The 26,988-nt window shown below is 35.0% G+C and overlaps 2 protein-coding genes across 2 annotated transcripts; one reads left to right on the top strand and one right to left on the bottom strand.

Moving 5' to 3' along the window:
• Positions 1-7,950: 7,950 nt before the first annotated feature.
• On the top strand, positions 7,951-11,715 carry fgg (fibrinogen gamma chain). Its single transcript, XM_067404612.1, has 9 exons — positions 7,951-8,064; positions 8,164-8,220; positions 8,332-8,515; positions 9,043-9,127; positions 9,243-9,373; positions 9,467-9,600; positions 10,283-10,467; positions 10,857-11,134; positions 11,244-11,715. The coding sequence occupies exons 1-9, from the start codon at positions 8,005-8,007 to the stop codon at positions 11,423-11,425; spliced, it is 1,296 nt and encodes a 431-aa protein (XP_067260713.1). The 5' UTR covers positions 7,951-8,004; the 3' UTR covers positions 11,426-11,715.
• Positions 11,716-14,213: 2,498 nt separating this feature from the next.
• Positions 14,214-23,053, bottom strand: plrg1 (pleiotropic regulator 1). The gene is made up of 15 exons (XM_067403658.1): positions 22,935-23,053; positions 22,623-22,729; positions 20,182-20,318; positions 19,969-20,022; positions 19,734-19,827; positions 19,461-19,551; positions 19,233-19,331; positions 18,945-19,037; positions 17,454-17,603; positions 17,264-17,365; positions 17,069-17,171; positions 16,844-16,952; positions 15,792-15,931; positions 15,010-15,203; positions 14,214-14,841 (listed from the first exon to the last, which is right to left on the bottom strand). Exons 1-15 carry the CDS (start codon positions 22,941-22,943, stop codon positions 14,782-14,784), a joined length of 1,542 nt encoding a protein of 513 aa, XP_067259759.1. The 5' UTR covers positions 22,944-23,053; the 3' UTR covers positions 14,214-14,781.
• Between the last annotated feature and the right edge of the window lie 3,935 nt (positions 23,054-26,988).

The raw sequence follows: 26,988 nt of genomic DNA, 5'->3' as shown, positions 1-26,988 counted from the left end.
GGAGAAGTAATGAAAGGGTTAGTTCACCCAAAAATAAAAATTCTGTCATTAATTACCTTGTGTCGTTCCACAACCGCAAGACCTTCGTTCATCTTCGGAACACAAATTATGATATTTTTAATAAAATCCGATGGCTCCATTGCCAGCAAGATAATTAACACTTTCAATGCCCAGAAAGCTACTAAAGACATGTGACTACAGTGGTTCAACCTTAATGTTATGAAGCGACAAGAAGACTTTTTGTGCGACAAAAAAACAAACAAAATAACTTTATTTAATAATATTTAGTGATGGGAGATTTCAAAACACTGCTTCATGAAGCTTCAAAGCTTTACGAATCTTTTGTTTCGAATCAGTAGTTCGGAGCATGTATCAAACTGCCAAAGTCACGTGATTTCAGAGGCTTCGTTACGTCATAAGTGTTTCAAAATTTCAATGGTTCAACACTGGGGGGCGTGACTTTGGCAGTTTGAAACGCACTCTGAACTACTTATTCGAAACAAAAGATTCGTAAAGCTTCGAAGCTTCATGAAGCAGTGTTTTGAAATCTCCCTCCATCACTAGATATTATTGAATAAAGTCATTGTTTTGCCGCACAAAAAGTCTTCTCGTCGCTTCATAGCATTAAGGTTGAACCACTGTAGTCAAATGAACTATTTTAAATATGTCTTTAGTAGCTTTCTGCGCATCTGAAAGTGTTAATTTTCTTGCTGGCAATACAGGCCTCACTGAACCATCGGATTTTATCAAAAATATCTTAATTTGTTTTCCGAAGATGAACAAAGGTCTTACGAGTGTGAAACGACATGAGGGTGAGTAATTAATGCGAGAATTTTCATTTTTGGGTGAACTAACCATTGATGGTAAGTCTGTAATAAAGTAGTCATAAGGTCTAAACATGGTCTAATACCATATGTACAGATGGTACAACCAATAAATCTTTCAAGGCATCTGAGAACTGATCTCGTGCCATTGCACCTAGAATGATTTTAAAGGTGCTGTATGTCTCCAATATTATTAGCACAGGCTTTTGGCTGTGAAAACTATTGTGGGCAGATTTCATAAGCACATCTATTAAGTGCAATAGGTAAAACAGTGCTAGAAAAATCATCACAGTGCGCTGATTTCAACAAAATAGAGATATAAAATAAATACATGTGTGTGATCATGTACACTGTCTTCTGTTTCATCATTTGTAAAAGGTTATCTCACAGTACCCATCTTGTTTAGCATATAAACCTAATAGTAAATGCATTTCATTATTGTGGCCTTGAAAGCCGTTTATGTTGAATATTTGGCAGATGTGCTCACCAGGCAGTCTGAGGTCTTAAGGGCAGATGTGAAACTGCGGTCATTGCAGAACTACACTCAAAGTGACGGCCGCTGAACTTACACTGCCCTTGCTATGACCTCCCACTTACAAATTCACTGTGATCATATTTACAGGATGCCAGATAAGAGTACTCTTGTTGAGAAAACAAATGCACTATACTTAACTCTCACTACTGTTTTTGTGCATTTATTGATTATTCTTTCATTGCTGGTTCCTTCCAATCCTGTTTACAAAATTCAAAGAGAAGCATGGGGTGGGGGGGGGATTAAAGTGGAGGAAAGAAGATAGAGGACTTCAGTAAATCAAATGGACAGGAGAGGTAAACCTGAGTAACTGCTTTGCATGAACATAAACAATCCCTATGAGAAACATTAGAAGCAGTTTGCTATATAAAACAAAATAATGAATATTTAAAACTTGATTGCGTTACTGCAGTTTTTAACACACACATCACCTCAAGTCATGATGGTTCAGCAAACATCACAATAACAATGTATGACCAATTGTGATTTTGCAGTATGCATTCAAACCAACACTTGGAGAAGCTGGGAAGAGGGTTTTTTTTTTTTTTTTTTCAGAATTAATTTGACAATGGGGGGAAAAAAAATCTCAATATTATTAATAAAAGTAAAACCTGACATGGAAGATTTGTCAGATTTTTTTTTTTTTTTTTTTACGTGCTCATAAAGCAAAAAAAAATTAGTTTTACTTCCTAAAAAAAAGTATAAACTATAAATCAGATGAAATAAGGCAAGTAGTAGATTTAAAGCCTACTGTATCATATTTGATACACAAATTTCGTAGGCCTTTTTTTTCAGCAAAGATTTGACTACTAATATTTTAGAATAAAATACATAAAAATATTAGTTCCCACTTTATATTAAGTGGCCTTAACTACTATGTACTTACATCAAAAAATAAGTACAATATACTTATTGGTTTCATATTGAATTGCAAAACACTTTTGCTGCTATTGAGGTGGATACGGGTAAGGTTAGGGAAAGCTTTGGTGGTATGGGCAGGTTTAAGGGTAGGGGTAAGGTGTAAGGGATGGGTCAACAGTGTAATTATAAATGTAATTACAGAAATTAATTACAGATGTAATTACATGCAGGTGTTTTAAAATATGTGCAATAAAAAAAACAGTAAAAACATGTACGTACACAATAAGTGCATTGTATCAAATTATCAATTTAAATGTAAGTACATAGCAGTTAAGGCCACATATAAAATGGGACCGAATATTGTAATGGTCGGACCATATAATTCTTGGAACTGAGGATTTGCTTGTTTGGGTCTTGATGAGGTATAGCTGACCTACTTATGTTTAGTTCTACACCACACTGTATTAAGGCCTATTCACAACAAAGACGATAAAAATAACGATAAAGGTTTCATTTTAAAAATCAATCTAAATTTAATAGAATAGCAGAGCTATAACCACAAACATGAAGATAAATGACAAAAAGGAACAAAATCATTGAATTCACTTTCAGTTTCAGGTAAATTTTTGTCAGTTGATGAATGATAAACACTGACAGCCAATCAGAATCCATCTCGCTCAAGCCTTTAAAGTGGCAGACAACTTAACTGCACTGCGGGAAGCACTTATAATAAAAAGAACATGATCGTGCATTGGTGTTGAAGCTAATATAGTTATCTTTATAGTTATTTTTATAGTCTGTGTGAACATTTTTCCATTATCCTCACAATGACATTTGCATACAAGCCAATAAAACGACAAGCCTGACAGTTTTGCAGACTTCATCGTGGCATGTATACTGGTGGAAGTTCAATTCAGGCAATATATTAAATAACCTCAAAATGACCTAAGACTATGTGAGCATTTCAGTACAGTTTAGACGGCAATGACCTCCCATGATGGCTGCAATGGTGGTGACATTTCTTATCATTTGTTTGGGAGACTACAGAGTTGGCAGGCTGCTTCTTGGGACTTGTGAAATGGAAGCAGCTCTCCATCTGGTTTTGAGAGAGGTTCAGGCAGAGTTCAGAGTAGTTTAAGTTCACAGACGCTCAAGTTGACTCTCAGGTCAGCCATGTCTTATATCTGTCGTCTACCACGTTCAATATGGTTTCGCACCATAAAATCAGGTCACAGCCTGGTCACTTTAATGATATTCTTGTCAGAGCTTCATGATACACCTGAGCAGAAAATAAACAGAATGAAGAAAGCCTGCTGTGATTCTTTATAGAAATATGAATGTAAAGAACATAGCTCTCTTTAGACACACTGCTCTAGTAAACTGACCTGCTATAGGGTACATTGCTGTAAATAAAGCTTTAAAATTTAACCAGGTACTACTTTGCACAACTCTGTGGATTTATTGTGGATTAGTGTCTCACTTTGTATTTCATACTGGATCCTTTATGTCTTAAAGCTGATTGTGTTAAATCTGTCTTGTTTTAATTAAGATCTTTAAATCACCTTTCAGACAGAGATCAGACTTCTTTCATACCTATCACTGCTACCACAGTTAAAGAAGAAAAACAGAGCTGACCTTTGCTTGACTCATTGAATCTTGTTTATCACTTGTTGTTTATAATACTTTAATCTTTTCCAATTGCAGCTGGACATTTGTCACAAAACTCCTCAAGCAGGGATACTACAAAATTTGTTTTGTTAGTCGAATACATTCATTGCACCTCTCAACATGCATTTGCGATATAGACCTTACAAAACAAAAGTTTACCAGCTATGAGGATTTTATAAACTTAGGCTTCAGACTTAATTGATTACATTTTCCTGAATAAAGGAATCCAGTCTATAGAGCAAAATGGTGGTTAAAGCGATATTTCACACATGAAAACTGTCACCATTTACTCACACTCATGTTGTTTATAAACCTACCAAAATGTATTCCACAAATAAATAGATACATAAATAAATTAAATAAAAAAAGTATTATTTTGTGCTACTATAAATCAAATTATGGTAGAAGACTCCTAGACCTTTTCGTATACTAGAGGGATTTGGCTGAGAAAAGAAAAGAAAAGAAAAGAAAAGAAAAGAAAAGAAAAGAAAAGAAAAGAAAAGAAAAGAAAAGAAAAGAAAAGAAAAAAAGAAACCCTGTTTTTTGGACTTACATTAGAAGAAGAATAGCATTAGCCTAGACAAAATTTCAGTGTTCAAATTAAGCAATAAGCCACATGAAGCCATGATTTATAGTAATTTTAAAAAGGGCTGCTGTTCTAAAATCACTGTAAACCATGCCTTAAGAGGACTTATTGCTTTTATAAAATGGTAACTACATAAACCTGGCAAGTTTCATAAAATATACAAACAGCAACAGTAATACTGATGTAATGAGATTACAGGTGTGTGTTTATAGAGTTTTTTACAACTGCTTTGAACATGCCTCAGCCAATCATAATAAAGGACCAGAATTATCCATTTTAGGGTTGTTGTTGTAATATTTCGAACATTTAAATAGTATTCAAATAACAAAGTGTGCAGGGATAACAGAACGGGCCTTAGTGTTCAGCTTGACTGTAATGTTCTTTTACATTTTAGCTAACTTTTAGCTTTCTTTAGCAGTCTTAGGTCATGAAGCACCTGATAACTGAACTGAACATGGCATTAAAACCCAGTTCTGTTTAATTTGGTACATTCCATAGACATAATGATTTTTATACTGTACAAACTGTATATTCTATCCCCTAACCTACACTTAAATGTACTCATCACAGAAAACTTTCTGCATTTTTACATTTTCAAAAAACATCATTTAGTATGACACACACACACACACACACACACACACAGAGAGAGAGAGAGAGAGAGAGAGAGAGAGAATACAAACACCTCAGAAAACTTAATTATACAAAGATTAGTGTTATTAACATAAAAATAACAAAAATGTACCCAATTTAGCGAAGTAAATCCAACTCATTTACTCATTCAGTTGAGTATACATCCATTTCAGTATATTAAGTAGCTTCAACTATATTAGTTTCTAAAAGCTGCAGATGTGTGTATTGCTTCTCTGGTTAAAAGGTTAATGTAATACTTTTGATTTGCAACATCCCCTAGTGGTTTAGTTGGTTAAGACATGTTCATAGTCTATATCACCTTTGGTACAGATGTTTGTAGCCTTGAAAACATAGAAAAGTATTGAGCAAGAATATTGATATTTAAAGTTATTAAAATTTACTAGTATTCAGACATAAAAATATTTAAAATGTTTATAACTATCAAAAGTTTCAAATTATCAATCAGACTGTTAAAATGTGTGTATTAATCAGTTAAATACTGCCTAATTAAGTAGTGAATCTTTATTGAATGTAAATTCTTGGAAGAACCATGGAAGATTAATTCATACCACATTATTCAACCTTTTTTCCTTTTTAAAAAAAAAAAAAAAAAAAAAAATCATTTAAACATTTGAATTCTTTGCTTTGGTTATAACCAGAAAAATGAAGAAAGACTATTTTTGTACATGAGTGACTCAGGTGGTGGACCTCTTTCACCTTTTTTTTGTTTACTACCAGTAAAATGAAGAAAGATATCATTTTGCCTCAGTGACTCAGGTGGTGAAAGCATGTTAGGAAAAGTGTCTGTCTGTGCGTAGGTGTGTACATGTCCTGTAGAGGTTTGTGGAACATTTGATCTCAAAAGAAAAAAAGTTACAAATCATTAACTTAGAATGTGCATCCTGACCCATAAGCGCTGTGGCAATGGGTCTGTGGTGTCACAGTAAATGATCTGTTTGTCATTTTGGTTTGTTTGCTTGTTCATGCCTACACAGTAAAAAAAAATAATAATAATAATAATGGTAAAAGGTCTGGCAGCAAAGTTTGCAGACGGATTCTGTTAAATTGCAGCAGATCACACCTACTCACATTACAACAGTTCACATCTACCATTTCATAAAATTACGTGCAAAAAAACAAATACAGAGTAGACTTCACAGTCCAAATAAATTAATTTCCAGTATATTACTGTTGATAATTGCTTATTAATCCATGGAAAAAACTGAATTACATAGAAAATAATTAACTTTAAGGTTAATCTCAGTAAGGGTTTTAATTAGTTATTTTATAAAAGTGCTCTGTTCATCTACAGTAATTTACTTTTCAATAACTATGAAATAATTTATAAAATTCAGAAACACATGATTGTATATTTACAGTATTAATCTTTATTTTTATAGAACCAATTCTCACAGATTCTTTGAACAAAATTAAGTTCTATCTCTAAATTAAGTACTTACAAATACATAAAAATAGCAACATTTACAGCCAATTTATGTAAAATTAACAAAATGTTTACATAACTTTAATCAAAGGAACCTGCACATTTACAGTATTAGTCATAGTACAGAAACATGTATGTAAAGTTACATGAATGATAGGAAATACAAGCTTAGTATATCAATGCAAAAGCATCTACATGAAAAGGCAATTGCTGTATACCTTTATACTGTATTATTGCTGTTATTTTATACATTTACAATTACATTTTATCCAAAGCAAATTACAAATTAGAACAATAGAAGCAACAAAATGTACAGTGACAAGTAGAGTTCTGCACAGGCTTTAAATTGAAGCCTGAATCTGGCCCGTGCCCGAGAACGTTTGACTCAACCTGAGCCAGCTCGACAGGTACTGATAAATTTGAAGCCTGAACCTGACCCAAACCCAAAATCGCTTTCTTACAAAAATAACAATACATAATTTACACTTCTTTTCTTTTCTTTTACTACAGAATAAATCTGTAAAATATTCATCAACATTACTCTAATTAAAATGACAGATTACACAGATTAAAATTGATGTAATACCAAAATATAAGAAATTACCTGTAATTAATAATAAAGAATATTGGAACTTTAAATTACAGCAAATATCTAACAAGAGGTATCTCATTGTATAATGACAAAAAGGAAAAATTCTGTAAAAAAATAAAAAAATAAAATAAAAACCCAGACCATTATCTGTTTTTGTTTGTTTGTTTGTTTTTTAACAGTGTGTGTTTATTATGCTTCTGTATACGGAAAAATATATGGTGGAAAGCACAAAACTTAATCTAAAGGTCCTTAAAAGCGAACACTGCAGGGGTCCACCACTTATTTAGTCTCAAACTCATTTTTGTGAGAAAAGAAAATAATTTAAGAAACATAAAGTTAACTTTAACCAAAGCTAAATAAGATTCGGTTCAGCTGAATGTTTCATTTTCCCCTCATTTAACTATTTTAAGTATTAATCTAATCTACCATATGACTTTGTCAATGATTACATTTAATGGCTTTGCATTGTCAACATCATGAAAAAGTGTATAAATACATTAATATGGTACCCTATGCATATTGGGCAAGGCTTTTTTACAATATACAACCAAGGTTGAAGACCCCTGATCGATATAATGTTCAGGTACCAGTAATGAAACCCTTACAAGTTGTCTCGATTGTCTCTTCTCATTTATGTACATTAGCATGTATTCAGAATTAAGATGGACATGTTGACCAATCTCTGCAACATTTACGATTAGTTCTGAGTCAGACAGTGAGTAAGAGAAGGATTGTGTTAGCTTTTATTTGTATAGTGGACTGTTATCTTCATCTCTGAGGAGGACCTTGATCGGATAAATATCCTGCAGCAGTCAACAGTCCCTCACATTCTCAAAAGTACACCACACAGATTGCAGGTCCAACATGGCCTCGTTCATGCATGTGGTTTCTTCCATCCTGCTGCTGTCCACATTAACGTCAGCGGTGAGCGGCACTGAATTTTTTATTGTTATTGTTTTAATAGCAAATATGTTATAATGCTTTTTACTAATTGTCTTTTCTCCTTTTTTTCACCTTTTTCAGCAAATGAGAGGGGACTATTCACCGCCGCAAGATATATGTAACCCAAACGATGGGTTTGTAAGTACAGACTGTCTGCTCTGGATTGTTTTAAGTAATAAACTTGCATCTAAAATGCTTTATTGTAACAGTCAGTGGTTTAACAGTCACTCTCCGTCCTCACTTCCTCAGGGGAAATACTGCCCTACCACATGTGGAGTTGCTGATTACCTACAGAGGTACCAGCCTGATATAGACAGACAGCTGGATGACATGGAACAGGATTTGAAGGAGATCGCCAACCTTACCAGAGGAGCACAGGACAAAGTGGTCTACCTGAGAGACTCAGAAGCACAAGCACAAAAACAAGCACCAGGTATCACAATTTTTCATTAAATATGGATTGAAAAAAATCCAGGAGGTTACAGTTGTCCATATTTTTCTTACACCTTGAATACATGCGTTTGTATTTTATTATTTTAAAAAAGTGAAAATAATGGGTTATCTATTTATAGACATAATTTATTTATTTAAAATATGAACACAATCTTTAAGTTGGGCCACATGAATTGGTCACACAACAGGACTTTTTTATTTAATTAAAAAGTAAAACAATTTGTTAAAAGCATTAATCTGACATTTATAGAATAATTAAAAATTGTTCTATGCAGTAATTTTGTTAATGGGGCTTTTATTTTTCTTCATTATAATATCAGGACAGTTGTACCACCATGACATTTTTGACATTACTCCTGTCAAAATATATAAACATTAATTTTAATACAGAAATTAAAACTTCTTACCATTGAATAATTAGTGTATGTATGAATGAATTGCAATTTTTTAAAGTAAATTTTAAACTTCACTTGATTTTCATGAGGTTAAACACAATCCTTTTGTCAGATACATACATCAAAAAATCTTCAAGCATGCTGGATGATATACTGCGATTTGAGAAGAGCATTCTCGCTCAGGAAGATCAAATATAGTGAGCAATTTTTCTTCTTTTTTATACCACTTTTCTTGATAGTTTATTAAATGTCATTACTTAAATCAATAGTCTTATTAAATGTTTTTTTTTATTATTCATCTCCCCTCTCCAGTCAACTGCAGTCAATCCTACAGGCTAACGAGAAACGAATAACTGATTTAAAGCAGATGTCTCTCCAGCTGGACCAGGTGTGCAAAGAGCCCTGCAAAGACACTGTGGAGATTCAGACGGTCACAGGCAAAGGTAAAATCAGCATATATAAACATAGCAATGACAACAGGGTAAATTTACTTTACATAAGATTAGAGAGCTGAATACATGCGTACTTTTCTGCAGATTGTCAAGACATTGCAAACAAAGGTGGTAAGGTCAGTGGGCTCTACTATGTAAAACCAGCCAGGGCTCCTGAGGCGTTCCTGGTCTACTGTGAGATAGACAGCTTTGGACGTGGATGGACTGTACTTCAGAGGGTACGTAACACAACAGACGATGCACAGTAACACAATTTCCTGTAGGGAAATGTAGGGACACTGGATATGTGTGAAAAACCATAACAGTTTTTGGGGAATATTGAAGATTTTTGTAATTACATTGGATATTTAATTGTGATTAAATGTGTTAAATTGTACTGATTATCTTTGCCATCATCTAACACTCAAAAGAGTTTACTAATAATTTATTAGTAATTTAATTTAATAATAATAATTTATTAGTACATTTTTAGCAAATCTCAAAATAAATTTTTCACATTATACATAATGTATAAATTTACATTTTAAATTATTGATTAATTTAGTTTTTAATCATTATTGTATAGGTAGGCCAGAATTTTGATATCGGTGCATTCCTAAGATAAAAGAAACCTTCTATGCTGGATGAATCCCACTACTGTTGCAAACAGGACCAGTTACATTTGGTGCCGTGACCCAGATTAGAGTGAGATTTAGGGTGGTGAGAGTCCAGCTAGTAAGAGTTGTTCAGATAAACTTCACTCCCCTGGCCTGAAGAGGTGCACAAAAGACTGACTTTAGATCCTGAGATCTTTAGCATCCTTTTTTATGACGATGACTCAAATCCCACTCAATGTAGTAGGACCAGTTACAAATGCATACAACTTTATTGATCAATCAAAATTAATTGTATGTTTTTCAGAGACGGGATGGCAGCGTTGACTTCAACAAAAAGTGGATTCAGTATAAGGAAGGCTTTGGGTACCTCTCACCAGATGACAGAACAGAGTTCTGGCTAGGAAATGAGAAGATACATCTGCTGTCGGTTCAGTCCAGCGTGCCTTATGTGCTGAGGATAGAGATGGTCGATTGGGAAGGCAACAAAAAGTAATTAACCATTGGAAACCATTGGTTTTCCTACTTCCTAGATACTTTTTTCCAAATTGACTTACATTGCATTCAAGGTATACATTTTGGGAGTTCATGCATTCCCTGGGAATCAAACCCATGCTAGCACTAATAGCACTATGCTCTATGGTTTATGTTACAAGAATGCATTTGGTGTCAAACCTAAGCAAGACTTATCCATGAATTCAAAATGCAAGAGTTTTCCTTATCTGCAGTTGTCAAACAGGACTTTGCTCTGTTACCAAAATTGATTTTTGCAAAGTAAAATTTCCTGACCTCTTCAGTTAGATCATACATGCTGCTGAACATTAAGGTGCATAACAATCAATAAGTTGAGTGTTTGTCACAAATTTGTCTTGCTTTCTCAGGTATGCCGACTACGCCACTTTCAAACTTGGACCAGAAGTTGATTTCTACCGCTTGACGTACGCTTATTACTTTGGCGGAGATGCCGGTGATGCCTTTGATGGTTATGACTTTGGCGACGATCCCAGTGACAAATTCTACACATCTCACAATGGCATGCAGTTCAGTACACCTGACAAAGACAATGACAAGTTCGCAGCACACTGTGCCTTGCAGGAAGGGTCCGGCTGGTGGATGAACCGCTGCCATGCTGCTCATCTCAATGGAAAATACTATCAAGGTAAGCCTTACACCCTTCCCTCTTCATAGGAGATGGTCTGCCTTCCAAAATCCATCAATATTATACATGCAGGAATCTCTTTGCTGATGTATGGTTTCTGTCTTCACAGGTGGCAAGTACACAGAGAAGGACACACAGCAAGGATATGACAACGGCATCATCTGGGCCACGTGGCACAGTCGCTGGTATTCTCTGAAGGAGACCACCATGAAGATCATTCCCCTCAACAGAATCACTGCTGGAGGGCAGGAAAGCGGTGCCAAGCATTTTGGAGGCCTGGGAGACATTTAAAGACCTTGCCAAAGCTCTCCCCATTGTTCTGAGTTTTCATTTTATTTTTGTGAAACAATTGTTGAAATACATGGGAATTACATGGGCAAGGCATTTTCAATTGAGGGTAAACATGTCTATTGATGTCTGATATTTTCCATTATTCAAGAATTAGGTCTGCAAAAGCTTCATACACAAGTCATGTTGGTCATGTTTTTAAATTTAAACAACTCATTTAAAATGTAATGGCCTAATGCATTGCATCTGTCAATGAATTAATAAAAAAAATTCTCGGTCTTTTGTAAGTGAAATGTATTCTGTAGTCCTCTTTACTTAAATAATCACTGAAAATGAAGGTATACCTACAAATAGATACCTCATAACAAAAAAAAAAGGTAACACTTTATTTTAAAGAGTCCTTGTTACACAGGTTACATGTAATTACTATTGCAATAACAATCAATTGTGCATAATTACAAGCAACTAACACTAAACCGAACCCTTAAACTAATTAATATTACTCGGAACTGTTTTTTGTAATTACACTGTAATGAGTAGTCATCAAAAAGGGTAAAAAAGACAAAAATGTATTATTGGGAATGCATCAGGGTTTGTTATATCAGGTTTTGTGTAGGTGTGCTAACCTCTGTGTAGGAGTTGTGGACCACATGGTCAGTAAGTCAATATTGCCCCAGTACCATGATAGAACACTGCCATGGGGTGAACAGGCTGTACTCCAAGCTCCCTGATGTAAAAGGATTTCAACATCCCTGCTGTGGAGCATCAATCAATACATACTGTGTCAGCTATTTCGACACAGGAAACAACTGCCTTCTTGTCTACATTGTATTTTCCCCCATGTATTTCTTTATTAATATAAAGAGTATATAGATTATAGGTGGTTGTGAATTTTTCAGATCAGGCAAAGAGGTGTCAGAAATATGACTGTATTGGGAATCTGTTCACATATAAACATTCATCAACTCAAACATCAGTTGTAGTAAACGGAAGCTCAAGCTTGTTTGCTTGAAACGTGAGAACCAATGAGATTCATTCTCGTGTGTTACACAGCATGATTGAGCTTCCGGAAGAGGTTTGTTCTCACGTGAAGCAGGTTCAGTTGAGCTTTTGTTTATGTTTGCTGATCAATGTTTATATGTTAATAAAAGCCTTTTCATCAATCTTTTCATCACATAAAGCAATCGAGTCTCTTCAGAAAATTTGGACTTAACCCCTCAATTCATATGGATTAGTCATACGATCTCTTTAACTTTTTGAAGCGTCAAAGTGGTAGTTGCATAGCTGTCTACAGAAAGCGCTCCGATTTCATCCAAAAGATCTTCATTTGTGTTCCCAAGATGAAGAAATCTCTAACAGGTTTGGAAGGACATGAGGTTGAGTAATTAATGACAGAATTATCATATTTGGGTGAACTAACCCTCTGTTAATGTTTTGCTAATAATAGGGGTAAACAGTCCGGACAAGGGGTCAGTTTAATCATTGGGTAATATGTGAATGATTATGTTTATGCTTATTTAAAATTTTTCCTGGCACTTATGAAATTTAATTTGACATGCAAGAAAGTCTGTTAGGTCAAAAACTTACTTTTCTAACGCGCATCCCTCAATTATTTATTTATTTTCTATACAAGAAAAAGGAAGGACAATGTAGATCTTGACCTTTCATGAACAAAGTGAAGCAACTAAATGAACTCCAAAATCAAGATCAGGGGAAATATTTTTGAGCTATGATTGAATCTTCCATCCAGCCATTTTGCAAATTGCTTGTCCTATGCAGCATCTCACATGCATGATTCTCAGCAAGGAAACCTGAATGGATGGCCTAAAGTAGTGTTTCACAACTCCGTTCATGGAGGCACACCAACACTACACGGGTGCTTCTCAAACGGAAGGCTACGTCCTAGTAAGACTGCATATCTTGGCTGCTACGGCAAGCTCAGTAAAAGGACGTCTCAATTTAAAGGATCCTTTGAAAACAGCCTTCATTCTGCCTGTTTTGAAGGACGCATCAAATATATTCTTCGCGACCTTCACTCACTCACAATCCTTTGCAAAAATTCCACTTCACAAAAAAGAACTATCAGAAAATGAATCGGCACTGAGCTTGTCAAATTTCACTACATAATGCAAGAAAAAAAATGCTTTTGGAGATAAAAAGGTAATGTTTTTGTTTTTTTTGTTTTTTACCTTTACTGCATTAAAGTATTTTTCAAATTCTTTTAAATAGTATTTTCATGTTGTGACCGCAGGGGTGGAAACATTTATGATGTAGCCATGTGCACTTACTAGACTGTATCATTCAAGAATTTAATGCTGAGGTAGACTTTAGCCTACAAGCCTGGACTAGAAAGGACACAGCCTCACTAGGATGTAGCCTTCTATTTGAGAATCACCCCACTTTTTACAACTCTTTCAAATCAAACACACCTGATTAAACTCATCAGTAGTTAGTGGACTCCAAAACCAGAAAGATGTGGGTCAGAAAAGGGAGCCTCCAGGAACTGGGTTGGAAAACACTGGCTTTGCGATGGACAATACTTTACCAGAAATAAAAGTTTAAGAATGAAAAAGTGAATAAAGTTAAAACCTTTTTCAATTAACATATTGCTTTTCACAGGAATAATGGCAGAAACTGCAAAAGCTGATATGCACAATAGAAAAAGCACAAAAATTATTCTACTTTCATTAATGAGGGCAGCAGAGGTTCAACTTTGCATTCTTGAAATTATGCCTTTCATGAAATGAAGATCAGTTCAATATGATGAAAACCATGGGTTTTAAACTTGACGGTTCTTTATTTTACAAAATGTTGTGTCAGGAAATAAAACACGTTTTTCCAGACATGACAGATACATGGTATAGACGGGCTTGTTTTTGTTTTTTTCCCCCGCTGTAAATTGACAAGAAATGTCACATTATGAATGTCAAAAAATGTACAGCAAGTATATATGTAAATGACATTTGTATTGTTTGACTCTGGTTGAGATCAGCAACAGTGCTCAGATCCGAAATAGAACATTCACCCTTATAATTATTCTGCAGGACCTCTTGCAGTTCAGAATTAATAAGTGTCAGGCCTTGTCACACAGAGCTGCAAATGATGTTTGGAGTAGACAGGGAAGAAACCTTTCCTCATGTATACAACTGCAATGTTCATATTGTTATTTAAATAGGTAGAGCAACGCAAAGAGTCTCATCTGATCTCAAGTCTCGGGACTTCCCTTAAATTGTGGATGTGCTGTTTGTTTATGCCTTAAGCAGACATTGTTATAGAAATCAGCCAGCTAAAATGTAACAAAATGAAAGGATTGAAATATAGAAAAATTAAATACAAAAAAAAAAAAAAAAAAAAAAAAACTAAAATCTTTTCCTCTTCAGAATCTCAGGTTTCCAATTAACTGGGTGGGATTCTTCAGTCTGAAAGAAATATATATATATCCATCAATGAAAAATTAACAGTTTAATAATGAATAAGGTTTAACTTGAAAAATTGCAAAATCACATCAAGGCAATTCTCTTACCAGTCAATGTTAATTATTATCAATATAGTTTTTAACAAGTATTACTAGTGAACCATAAACTTACAGCTGTGTCGTCCTCTTTGTAGACTTTAATGGTTTTGTCAGCCTCTGCTGTTATGAGCCGACTCTCAGACTGATCAAACACGCATGCAAAAATCCCTGACTCGCTGTCCAGAGAACCAGGCTGCACCGCTGCATGAATCCTCTGGAAGTTGTAGCCAGTCCTCCAGTCCCACATGTGAATGGTTCCATTATCAGCTGAAAAACAATCGAACGATAGTCAGGGCAAGATTCAACAATTGAGGGGACTCAAGGAAATAAAGAAAAACTTCTTTTAAGTCCACTTTTATGGCTTGCTAACTTCCCCCCTTTTCGTTCACTCGGATGTCCGTCAATGCTTACGGTGCACGAGTGCCCACTATTGGCGAAACCCTTGCAATGGGTTTAAATGGAAAACTCTAAGCCCTTGACCACTTGAAATCTGCTATAGTGAATGGTTTCTCTTTCATTGGGTGTGACATCACAATAATGTTGCATTGTGGTCTATGGGTCTGCCTGAAGTATACATATGAGTAGACTTGCTCCCTCAGTCAAAATCTAGGGGTCAAGGGTCAGTCCAAATCTTCCGTCTTCCACTTGACGAAGCTGAACGCACTTCAAAATAGCAGTGGGGATTCCCCTGAGGGGAAGTGATTATGGAAGTTAGTGAGTTTAGAAGTGAATGTCTAAAAGTGGAGTTAAATGCAGCCCAGGCAAGACAAAAGGTAAACTTATGTAGAAGATAAAATAAGTAATATATTTTTAGCATAACTGGCATTAAAACATAAGTGTGAAGGAGTATATCACCTCCAGACACCAGAACACCATCTGAATTGACGGCCAGTGTGTTGATAATGGCGTTGTGTCCTGAAAGATTTTGGATGAAGTTCCCATCAGGAAATTTCCACTGCTTAATGTTATCTGGAGAGCCAGAGGCAAAGGTGTACCTGTTAAAGAGAAGATATGATTTAAAACTATGCGATATGGAAATCACAAATTGAATATAAAAAAAAAAAAAAGGGTCAGAATATCACCAAAATAAAAGTTGTTTAACCAGATGCATTATGAATAAATAAATAATAATTATTATTATTATTATTATTATTTTTATTATTATTATTATTATTATTATTATTATTATTATTATTATTATTATTATTATTATATATTATATATATATACACACACACACACACACACACACACACACACACACGTAGTAAAGTGTACTGTTCATTCTAAATAATAAATAGAAAATTTTAAAAATAAATTATTGAAAGCTGTATTACATGTAGTGTTATACTAATATGAGAACTTTTGTACTTAATGTCAGCACAGCTGTGATTTGGGCTTAGCTACTGTTGTTAATTGAAACTATTAAAACATTTTAGATGAAAAAAAACTAAAAATTAAAAAAGTTGCCTTAAGTAACATTTTTTTTTAGGTTGAAAACTTAATTACATAAAAATTACATAAAACTACTAAAACTAAAATTACAGTTAAAAATTGACTGATTTATACAGTGAAACTGCTGTAAAGCAGCAAAATTATGCTGTGAAGCTCTAAATTAAAGCCCATGATCTGATAAATGGGATGTTGCATTGAACGTTAAAATATATATATTTTTTTTTTTTTTTTTAATGTTAAAAATTAATTTATGAAGAATAAATTAAATCAAACCATGAAACGCATAATCCAGCAAAAACTCGAATGTGGAATGGAAATACAGAATGTGGGATAAACTAAAAATAATGTGGATTTCATATGTCCTTAATTTATGACTTTATTCTGTTTACAGGTTTACTATATTTATATTAGTTTATCGTGTTTCTTAAAGCATGACTTTTTGTTCAACATACTGCCTGGGATGGAGCACCAACGCTCTGACAGACTTCTTGTGGTTAGTCAGTGTGGCTCTCGTCTTGCCAGCGATCAGATCCCAAAGTCTAATGGTGGTGTCATGACTTCCTGAAGATGGAATATAAAAGTACATGAAACATGATAATACATAACCTAGAAAAATACATGGTATTTCCTTGAAAAATGAACCAGAAGTCAGTGTCAAAACTACAATGTATGCATACCTGTAATCACCTGTGGCTCGGCACTTTGACATTTGACAGTAGCCACTGTGTTGGTGTGTCCAGAAAGGGTGTGGACATTTGCCTTGGTCCTGATGTCCCAAACCTACCACAAACAGGCAACATACATTACTACTTTTGCACAACAGTTTCATGATCGGTTATCAGCACACACATACAAAAAAAAAAGTGTCATACTCTTGCTGTGGCATCTCGACTGCAGGTCACTAGTACGTCAATTGTAGGATGGAGGTCAAGATCATAGACTGCACTCAGATGACCGTGATAGTGCCTTATAACCTATGGACAACACAAAACTCAATGTATCTATATCTTTTAAGTGATGCTTACACTGAATGCACATTGTATATGTATTAAAAGTTTGTACCTTGTTATACTCTAGATCCCAGCATTTAACCTGTTTGTCCTCCCCGCAGGAGAACAAATAAGGGCTGCGCGTGCTGACGGCCACGCCTCTCACTGTGCTGATGTGACCCGTCAGAGACAACTTCAGCCTACCACTGGCAAGATCCCAGATCTAGAAATACAGAACAAAAGATTAACACTATTCAATCATACATTATATTCTATACAAGTTAACTTTTCCCACCAATGTTTTTTCTCCAGTCAGCACCAGCATTTTTGATCATTTGCACAAAACTTTCATGGCCAACAGAATATTTTGTTGTATGAATATCTAGGCAAACCACAATGTATCAAAAGAAAGAACAGATCCTCTGCTTTTAAAACAAAACTGTACCTTCATATCTTCTTTTTTAATCAACACTTGTATGTGGGTAAGTTTCATGAAAAAAAAAAGCTGAGAAAATTGCATTTCTGTCAAAGACTTCGTCCGAGTTGGATTCAGAATGATGATCAAAACATAGATCGAGTTCATAAACACCCACAAATCTTGCACAGTCATACACCTCTTTGTGGGTTTGACATTTCATTCGGTGATGTCAGGCAGTTTTTGATTTGTATGCTTTTGAATGTTTGATGATCACATCATGATGATCACAATCTTCTATTGCTTGTTTTGGATCCAGAGATGCTGTACTACTTCAGAAGATTCGTAATAGCACCCACCCACTGCATGACAGTGAAATCATGCATTGCCAGAAAATCTCATCAATGGCAGGGAAAGAGTTAATAAGAGTAATAATTATCTGAAGTAGGGCTGCATGATGTGTGTGTGTGGGGAAATGAGTCACAATAAGCATATTATTCAGTTATTTTCACATTATCTATTAAAAAAAAAAAAACTTAAGTGATGTATGATTTGTTAGAATCAGGCAAAAAAAAAAAAAAAAAAAAAAAAAGCTACACCTGTTTGAAGTCAGCAAAGTCAAGTTTGAGAAAAATCTAGTTAAAGTGTACCAAACTTGTGCTGAGGGGAATCACCAGACGTTGAGAAACGAGCAGCAAAAAAAAAAAAAAACAACAATTTTTCAGGGATTATTAAAACAAAGGAAAGATTTAGGAAGACACACCTCTCTGAAAACGTACAAATAAAGATAAATTTACATGTTTAATTATTAGTTGGAGCATTGGAATCGCTAGACAAGGACTTTATGAACTCTTTAGCCTGTGTGCATTCTGACTTATTTTGCCAGCACAGGTCTCACACACACACACACACACACACACACACACACACACACACACACACACACACACACACACACACACACACACACACACACACACACACACACACACACACACACACACACACACACACACACACACACACACACACACACACTCTCTTAATTTATTTACTTATAAAATCACATTTTGTGATGTGATGAATCACCATAACATTGGTTTTATTCGGATTAATCATGCAGTCCTAATCCGAAGTCACATAGATCACCTTTATTGTTCTGTCTGCTGATCCAGTCACAAACCACTGGTTTCCAGGCTCCACTGCTATAGATCTGACCCAACCAAGATGGCCACTGATGACCTGAGAGACACAACCAGAGAAGAATATCATTACCAATGAGATATTGTAAACTTCCCTTTTGGGCCTCTGCAATAATGATCTTTAAAAAGGAAGCCACAAACATAACATGAAGCACAATGACAAAGTTTCTATACAAGTACTCAGGATTGATATGAACAAACATGCTGATTAACTCCTGGAAGACAAAACACTTACTCTGTACAGTTTCCATGGTGGATGCCACTGAGGTTTGGGCATGGTAGGAGCCTTTCTTGGCACCAGTGCAGAAGTCTTTGTGCCGCCTTCCATGAGAGACTGCAAGAGGAAAAAGGAAAAACTGATGCTTCATCTTTGAAACTACTTAATTCAAATGAACAAAGCACATAAAATTACAAAAACGTTTAAATGAAAACTGAAAATATAAAAATAAAAGGTGGTGCTCACCAGTGCGTGTTGTGGGGGTTGAGATCTCTCTGCACCTCCTGCATGTCTGTGGATATCTGCCACACTGGCTGCAGTTCGACTGGCTTCCTGCCTACAAAGCAAAGAATAAAATAAAATTAAAATAACCCAATCACAAGTGAACAAATTAACCAAAACTCAGCAGAGATTACTTCCTACATGTCATACAGACATGAAAAATATATCTATACAAACCTTGAAGTGCCTACTTTTAAGAGGAAATGAGATCTTAAGTATTGGTGTTTAACTTAGTACCTAGCTTGAGAAGGAGGAAGAGCCAGAGCCATGGAGTGAACACCTGCTTCACTGGGCATCTTCAGCATCTGTGTGTCTGCAGTGAGGGCCACTCCTGAAAACATTAGGGAAAAAAAAAAAAAACTTGATTACGCCTCGGAAGCAAATAAGGATCTGCAAATAAGCAAATGACTTAAATGTTCAGCATCTAGGTTCTCAGGCTTAAAGAAAAGGACTTGAAAAATCTCAGTCTTACCTGGAGCAGATGGGTATGGATGAGTTCCTGTCACCAAGTAATCTGGACCAGTATCTGCATAAAAGTAAAAAAATTACAGTAAACTGAAGAATCAATGTTGCTGATTTCACTAACAAAGCTTTTGAGAGGTTTAATCAGTAAAAACATTAATATAACAAAATAGGCTCCAAGACTTTGGTGTGTAGAAAATCAAGGCCAAAAAGAAAGACGTACCAGGCAGTGGGTATCCCGGCTGGCCATATGGGTCAGACCCATGGAGTGGCCCTTTGTCTCTGCCCTCTTTCAGCACAGGCATGTGTAAGACAGGTCCGTACTCTGTCCTCATCTTCACTGCCATCTTCATCTTGAAGCTAAAAGAAATTTAATGTACAAGTATTATTAATTAGTACTGGTTTCCACCACATAATTAAAAAATAATAATTAATAACAACAACAATAATATGTAATTGCGACTTTCAATATCACCATTTATTTTTACTAGTTTACATCTCATAATTCTTACCTTTCTGAATTGCAAGTTTATAACTTTATAACTAAATGTACAACTCAATTCCAAGTGAATTTTTTGAAATTCTAACCTATTTTTCAAATTTCTCTTCTTTTTTTTCCCAAGGAAAAGTCAGAATTGTGAGATAATGTCACAATTACCTTTATTCTTTTATTATGTGGCAGAAACAAGCTCCAATAATAAACAGCTTGTGAAATGTTAGTGTAAAACTTCAGTCTTTCAGTTCCTAGGATGTTATACTCTATACTACCTGGACTAAAAAAAAAAAAAAAAAAAAAAGAGCCATTGAAAAATAGTTGCGACACTCCCATAGACTTCCACAGGAACTGTAAAATGCGGAGGCAATGCGTGTCATGGGGAAACTGATAGTTAAAAACACAGAATTGCTACCCCCACTAGATAATAGAACCCAACTGAGTTCAGTGTCTTCCAAGCACATCCGCTGGTAAGTTTACGAAATGACTAATTTTTTGACATTTTAATTGACATCTCATGAGTCTATCAATAGTGGTATTTTTATGTAGCCAGCTTTAGTTGTTTATCATTAGTTAATAGCTAGTTAGATTCTTATTGCAGTTATAATGTGAGCAACACTTAAAGCTGCCCTTGAACGTTCTTTCACAAGATGTAATATAAGTCTAAGGTATCCCCTGAATGTGTCTGTGAAGTTTCAGCTCAAAATACCCCATCGATTTTTTTTTATTAATTTTTTTTAACTGCCTATTGTGAGGCATCATTAACTATGCGCCGATTCAGGCTGCGGTCCCTTTAAATCTCGAGCTCCCTGCCCCCGAGCTCTCGACCACAAAACAGTGAACAAACAAAGTTCACACAGCTAATATAACCCTCAAATGGATCTTTACAAGATGTTCCGTCATGCATACTGTATGCATCCTTCGGATCATGCGAGTATAGTATTTATTTGGGTGTTTACATTTGATTCTGAATGAGTTTGAGGCTGTGCTCTGTGGCTAAAGCTAACATTACACACTGTTGGAGAGATTTAAAGAATGAAGTTGCGTTTATGCATTATACAGACTGCAAGTGTTTAAAAATGAAAACAGCGAAGGCTATTGTGAAGGTCTCCATGAATACAGCAATAAACGATGGTAACTTTAACCACGTTTAACAGTACATTAGCAACATGCTAACGAAACATTTAGAAAGACAATTTACAAATATCACTAAAAATATCATGTAATCATGGATAATGTCAGTTATTGCTCCATCTGCCATTTTTCGCTATTGTTCTTGCTTGCTCATCTAGTCTGATGATTCTGCTGTGCACATCCAAACATTAATACTGGCTGCCCTTGTGTAATGCCTCGATCATGGGCTGGCATATGCAAATATTGGGGTCATGCATATTAATGATCCCGACTGTTACGTAACAGTGTTATATTGAGATTTGCCTGTTATTTGGAGGTCTTTTAAACAAATGAGATTTACATGAGGAAGCAATGGGTTTTTTTTGTAAGTCTTTTCCATGTACTGAACTCTTGTTATTCAACTATGCCAAGGTAAATTAAATTTTTGATTCTAGGGCACCTTTAACTATCTACCATAACCAGATGTCAGTTGGCTTACATTTACATCAAATTATTTTTTTAAATTAATTAATTAATCGTGAAACCGGGGGAATATTTTACAAATAAGATTTATACATTTATTTTACAAATAAGATTTATACATTTATTTTTACACAGTATACATTGTGTTTTGACTCTTTATACATAATTTATGCTTGCCTTTTAAATTTTATGATGGGGTCCCTCGCCTTAAAATGATCATATATGGGTCCATGGCATACGATTGAAAATGCCAATCCCCCTTCTCTCCAAAATTACACAGAAAAATTTATTAATTCTGCCCCTATTATACTCACAAGAAAATGCTACTATAAATGCAGTCAATGTAGTAATAAGTGTAAATTATGCATTTATATTTACAGAAATTTATACTCGCTGCTGCTGCTGCTATCTGTCCAGCTTAAATCCATTCAGCGCGGATCTGTTTGGAACTGTTGAGAGCGACATGAACATGAAAGGTTGCCCCGACGTTTTTTTCAACGACTCTGGTTAGATCGTATCACCACCATTCACGTTCTTCATTAATAAAACTGAGAGCAACAGGACTGTGTATTTACCTCTGTTCGTCCAGCGCTATTGGTTTGGCATGATCCGACACAAACATGTCATGAGTCCTTTTCAAAGAGCGAAACACTAGCGTGTGGACCGAGTGTTTCTGCACCTCCTGTATGAATAAAAAACAGAGAATATCCATATCAGATCATCGGATTAATCAGACAGAAAGGCGTTATTATAAGACTTGTAACGTTAAATCCAAATGACCACACATGTGCAAAATACAGCACGCCTCTTTCATTCACAAATACGAAACTATGCTGCTAGACCATCAATCTAAAACACTCGCCAATAAAACAAATTCACTGCTTTACCTCAGTCATGTTTGTGGGTTCCCTAAAACACGATGCTCAAACTTAAATAAAAAAAACTTCACCACACACCAAACAATCACAACCGGAACCGGACGTGAAAAACACTACTTCCGGCCGCGACAAACCGTCTTCCGGTAGAGCGTTACTTCAAAATCACACAAAAGTCCCCAAATGTACACATTTATACAGTAACATGGCCATCCTTAGTTATTCTCATTTGATTTCGTACGAACTTTTATGTTTTATATTTTACATTTACAAATATAAATTATATAAAAAATATATTCAAACTCATATTTCATAATTTCAAACTTTAAAAGTACACTGCAACAATATCCGGTTTTCATGTATTTATTAATTTATGCATGAATGGCTATTTATTTATTTATACTGGCTGAACAAGTTTAGACAGTCCATTTGAAGCATATATTAATGTATAGGCTAAATCAGGGGTGTCCAAAACTTGGTCCTTGAGGGCTGCTGTTCTGCAAAGTTTAGCTCCAACTTGCCTCAACACACTTGTCTGGAAGCTAGTTTATGTTTAGTAACACCTTGAATAGCTGGTTCATGTGTGTTTGAGCTAAACTCTGCATGGCCCTATAGGAACAGGACTGGACACCCATGGGTTATGTCAACCAGCTTGAAGGGGGGGGGGGGCAGAAAAACTGCACTAGCTAGCATAACTTCTATATGTAGCCAATTTCAAAGTTTAACCTGTTAACTGTCAGAGTTCCAGACACTTGGCATCTTTCAAAAGCTTAAACACTCAAAATTCAGTGCAAACCGTTTTGAAAATAGACATTGCATTAGCCTACCATGAAAATGGTACTAAAATCTTTTAGTGGGCTATCAACTTCAAATTTGGAACACAACTTAGTTGTAATTATTGTCCCAATTATTTTGTAAAATATACATTTTCTAGGCTATTCAATAAAAAAATGTTTAGTTCAGTATACATTTGCTTTACAGTGTAAACTACTATAACTTCTTTACGCTTTTATTTTTTGAAGCTGCTTTTCTTTCTGCAATAAGCTGTTGAGTGTCTTCTTTAAAAAGAAACCAACCTTAGGTCTGTATTTGAATGCATTTATGTATCACAACCATTTAAGTGGTAAACTTGGTATACATAAAAGAACACTCTGAAAAAACATACACAAATATATGCAAAGGGGGTTATAGCAAGTTCTAAATGATCAGCCATTTATATCAATATAAATGACATAGGAAGGCTTTAATACTAATGTTGTCAACAAGATATGAAATGCTATTCTCATAGGTCTCATTGTCTTATTGATCTTGTTTGGCATGGTACAATAGATTCACATAAATAAATGTTCACAACCATGACAGACTTACAGTATCTGTCCAGAGTTTAATATGATTTGGAAAGAAATCTGTGATCGCCAACATGCTTATATCTCTAAATAGAACCATTCTTTTATATATACTAAATACATATTTGTTCAAACTGAGCATCAGAATGGGGAAGAAAGCTGATTTAAGTTACTTTGATTGTGGCATTGTTGTTGGTGCCAGACAGGTTTGAGTATTTTTTTTAAAAATGCTGATCTACTGGGATTTTTATGCACAACCATCTCTAGGGTTTACAGAGAATGGTCAGAAAAAGAGAAAATATCCAGTGAGCGGCAGTTCTGTGGATGGAGATGCTTTGTTGATGCCAGAGGTCCGAGGAGAACGGCCAGACTGGTTTGCGCTAATTGAAAGGTAACAGTAACTCAAATAACTACTCATTACAACCGAGGTATACAGTTCACATATAAACTTTGAACCTTGAAGCAGATGGGCTAAAGCAGCAGAAGACCACATTGGGTGCCACTCCTGTCAGCTAACAACAAGAAACTGAGGCTGCAATTTGAACATGAAAGCATGGATCCATCCTGCCTTGGTTCAACAGTTCAGGCTGATGGTGGTGCTGAAATGGTGTGGGGGATATTTTCTTGGCACACTTTGAGCTTCATAGTACCAAATGAGCACTATTTAAATGCCACAGCCAGCCTCATTATTGTTGCTGACCATGTCTATCCCTTTATGTCCACATGTGATCTTCTGATGACCACTTTCAGCAGGATAACACGCCATGTCATAAAACTCAAATCATCTTAAACTGGTTTCTTGAATATGACAATGAGTTCAATATACTTAAATGGCCTACAGAGTCACCAGATCTCAATCCAATAGAGCACCTTTGGGATGTAGTGGAACGGAAGATTCACATTATGGATGTGCAGAAACTGTGAGAGCAACTGTGTCGTATTTTTACTTTGGAATATGTAGCACGCATCTGTGATTAAATCATAGCCTTTTTAACTTTAATAATCACACTATTCCACATCGCAATTTCTGTTGTTCCATCCCCAAATTTTAGTCCTCTTGAAATTATAATGAAGACTTTTCTTATACCATTTAAGATATTGAAGACATTTAAGATGTTTAGGATTTAAGATATATATTAATGACCATAAATTTGATAAAACTGAATTTAAGACTTTTTGAGGACCCGTGGGCCCTGTATAGGCCAACTTCACGTGTTTCCCTGGAGGTCCCCATGCACTTTTACATTCAATATAAAGGTGTGCAAGCCTCTCTCCTCAGGGCACCAGCTAGAGATACCAAGCTGAATCAATAATCACCTTAAACAAACTATGCAAAATCAGGGGCAGAAATATCGGTAGCACTTTATTTTACAGTCCAGTTCCCCATGAACATATACATATTATTCAGTTACCTTATAATACCAGTACTTTCTTATTTAAGTACACAGTAAGTACAAGTAAGTGCATGTACTGTAAAATAAAGTGCATCTATCAGAATAAACAAACTTTTAAAAAGTTCAAACGTTTTCTTAATGCTTCATGTTTCCTTCTGGAGCATCAGTGAATGTTTGAACCTTTTTTAAGTGATAGTTGTGTTTGAGTCCCTCAGTTGTCCTCAGTGTGACGAGATGGATCTCAAAATCATACAGACACTGCTGGAAAAAGGTTCAAATATGCAAACGATGCTGGAAAACTGCAGGACCTGGAGGATTTTTCTGAAGAACACTGGGCAGTTTAACTGCTCAGGACAAAAACAAGAGACTCATGAACAACCATCACAAAAAACAAAAACAAAAAAAAGTTGTGGATCATCCAGGTAACTACATATTAAGAATCAATGGTTCATAACTTTTGAACAGGGCCATTTTAATAAACTCAGCTATTTTTTTTTTTTTTTTTTTTTTTTGTCTTGTGGATTTTATAAACATCTCTTATGTAAAATATCTTACTCAGGAGAGTACTAAATAAAAAAAAAATAACATGAATTTTGTATGATCTCTCTTATTTTGTTAAAATTATTCACAATTTCACAGATTCTGCAAGTGGTTCACATACTTTTTCTTGCAACTGTATTAAATACACAGAGTAAAGCTGACAACACCCTTTATTTCACTTAATCAACTATTTTAATTTAGGTTCAAGTGCAACTGTTAAGTAACATACAAGAGATTCAGCAAAACTCAAAACAGTGAAAGTTCCTTTATGAGTCTAATTCTGTTATTTGACAGTCAGTCATTGGGGATCTTACTATAGTTCTGTGATTTTTAGATTTATTTTCCTAAAATATATTAGATTATTAAATAATGCATACGAAAATTAGCCATGGTTTTAAGAGTAAAAACGTATGTTTTTTCATTTTTTATTTTTATTTTTTATTTTGGCCGATTGAATTCAGAGGTTGGTTTAACTACAATAACCGTGTTTTTTTTTTTTTTTTAGGAAAAACCAGATATAAGGGTTAATATAATATAATATAATATAATATAATATAATATAATATAATATAATATAATATAATATAATATAATATAATATAATATAATATAATATAATATAATAATCAGGGAATTTTAAAAATCTAAATGAGGTCTTTTGCACCTGCTTCAAGATACCGCGCGTCATGTGACAGGGAGAGTCCTCAGGCGTGCGTGCCGCTCAACATAAGGCACTTCATGCTGATCTTCTCATGTGCCGCATTTAGGCTACTTCACCGGCAGAAG

The sequence above is a fragment of the Chanodichthys erythropterus genome, chromosome 12, assembly GCF_024489055.1.
Source record: "Chanodichthys erythropterus isolate Z2021 chromosome 12, ASM2448905v1, whole genome shotgun sequence".
NCBI classification, from domain to species: domain Eukaryota; kingdom Metazoa; phylum Chordata; class Actinopteri; order Cypriniformes; family Xenocyprididae; genus Chanodichthys; species Chanodichthys erythropterus.
This window is presented reverse-complemented; position numbering and strand designations above follow the sequence as displayed.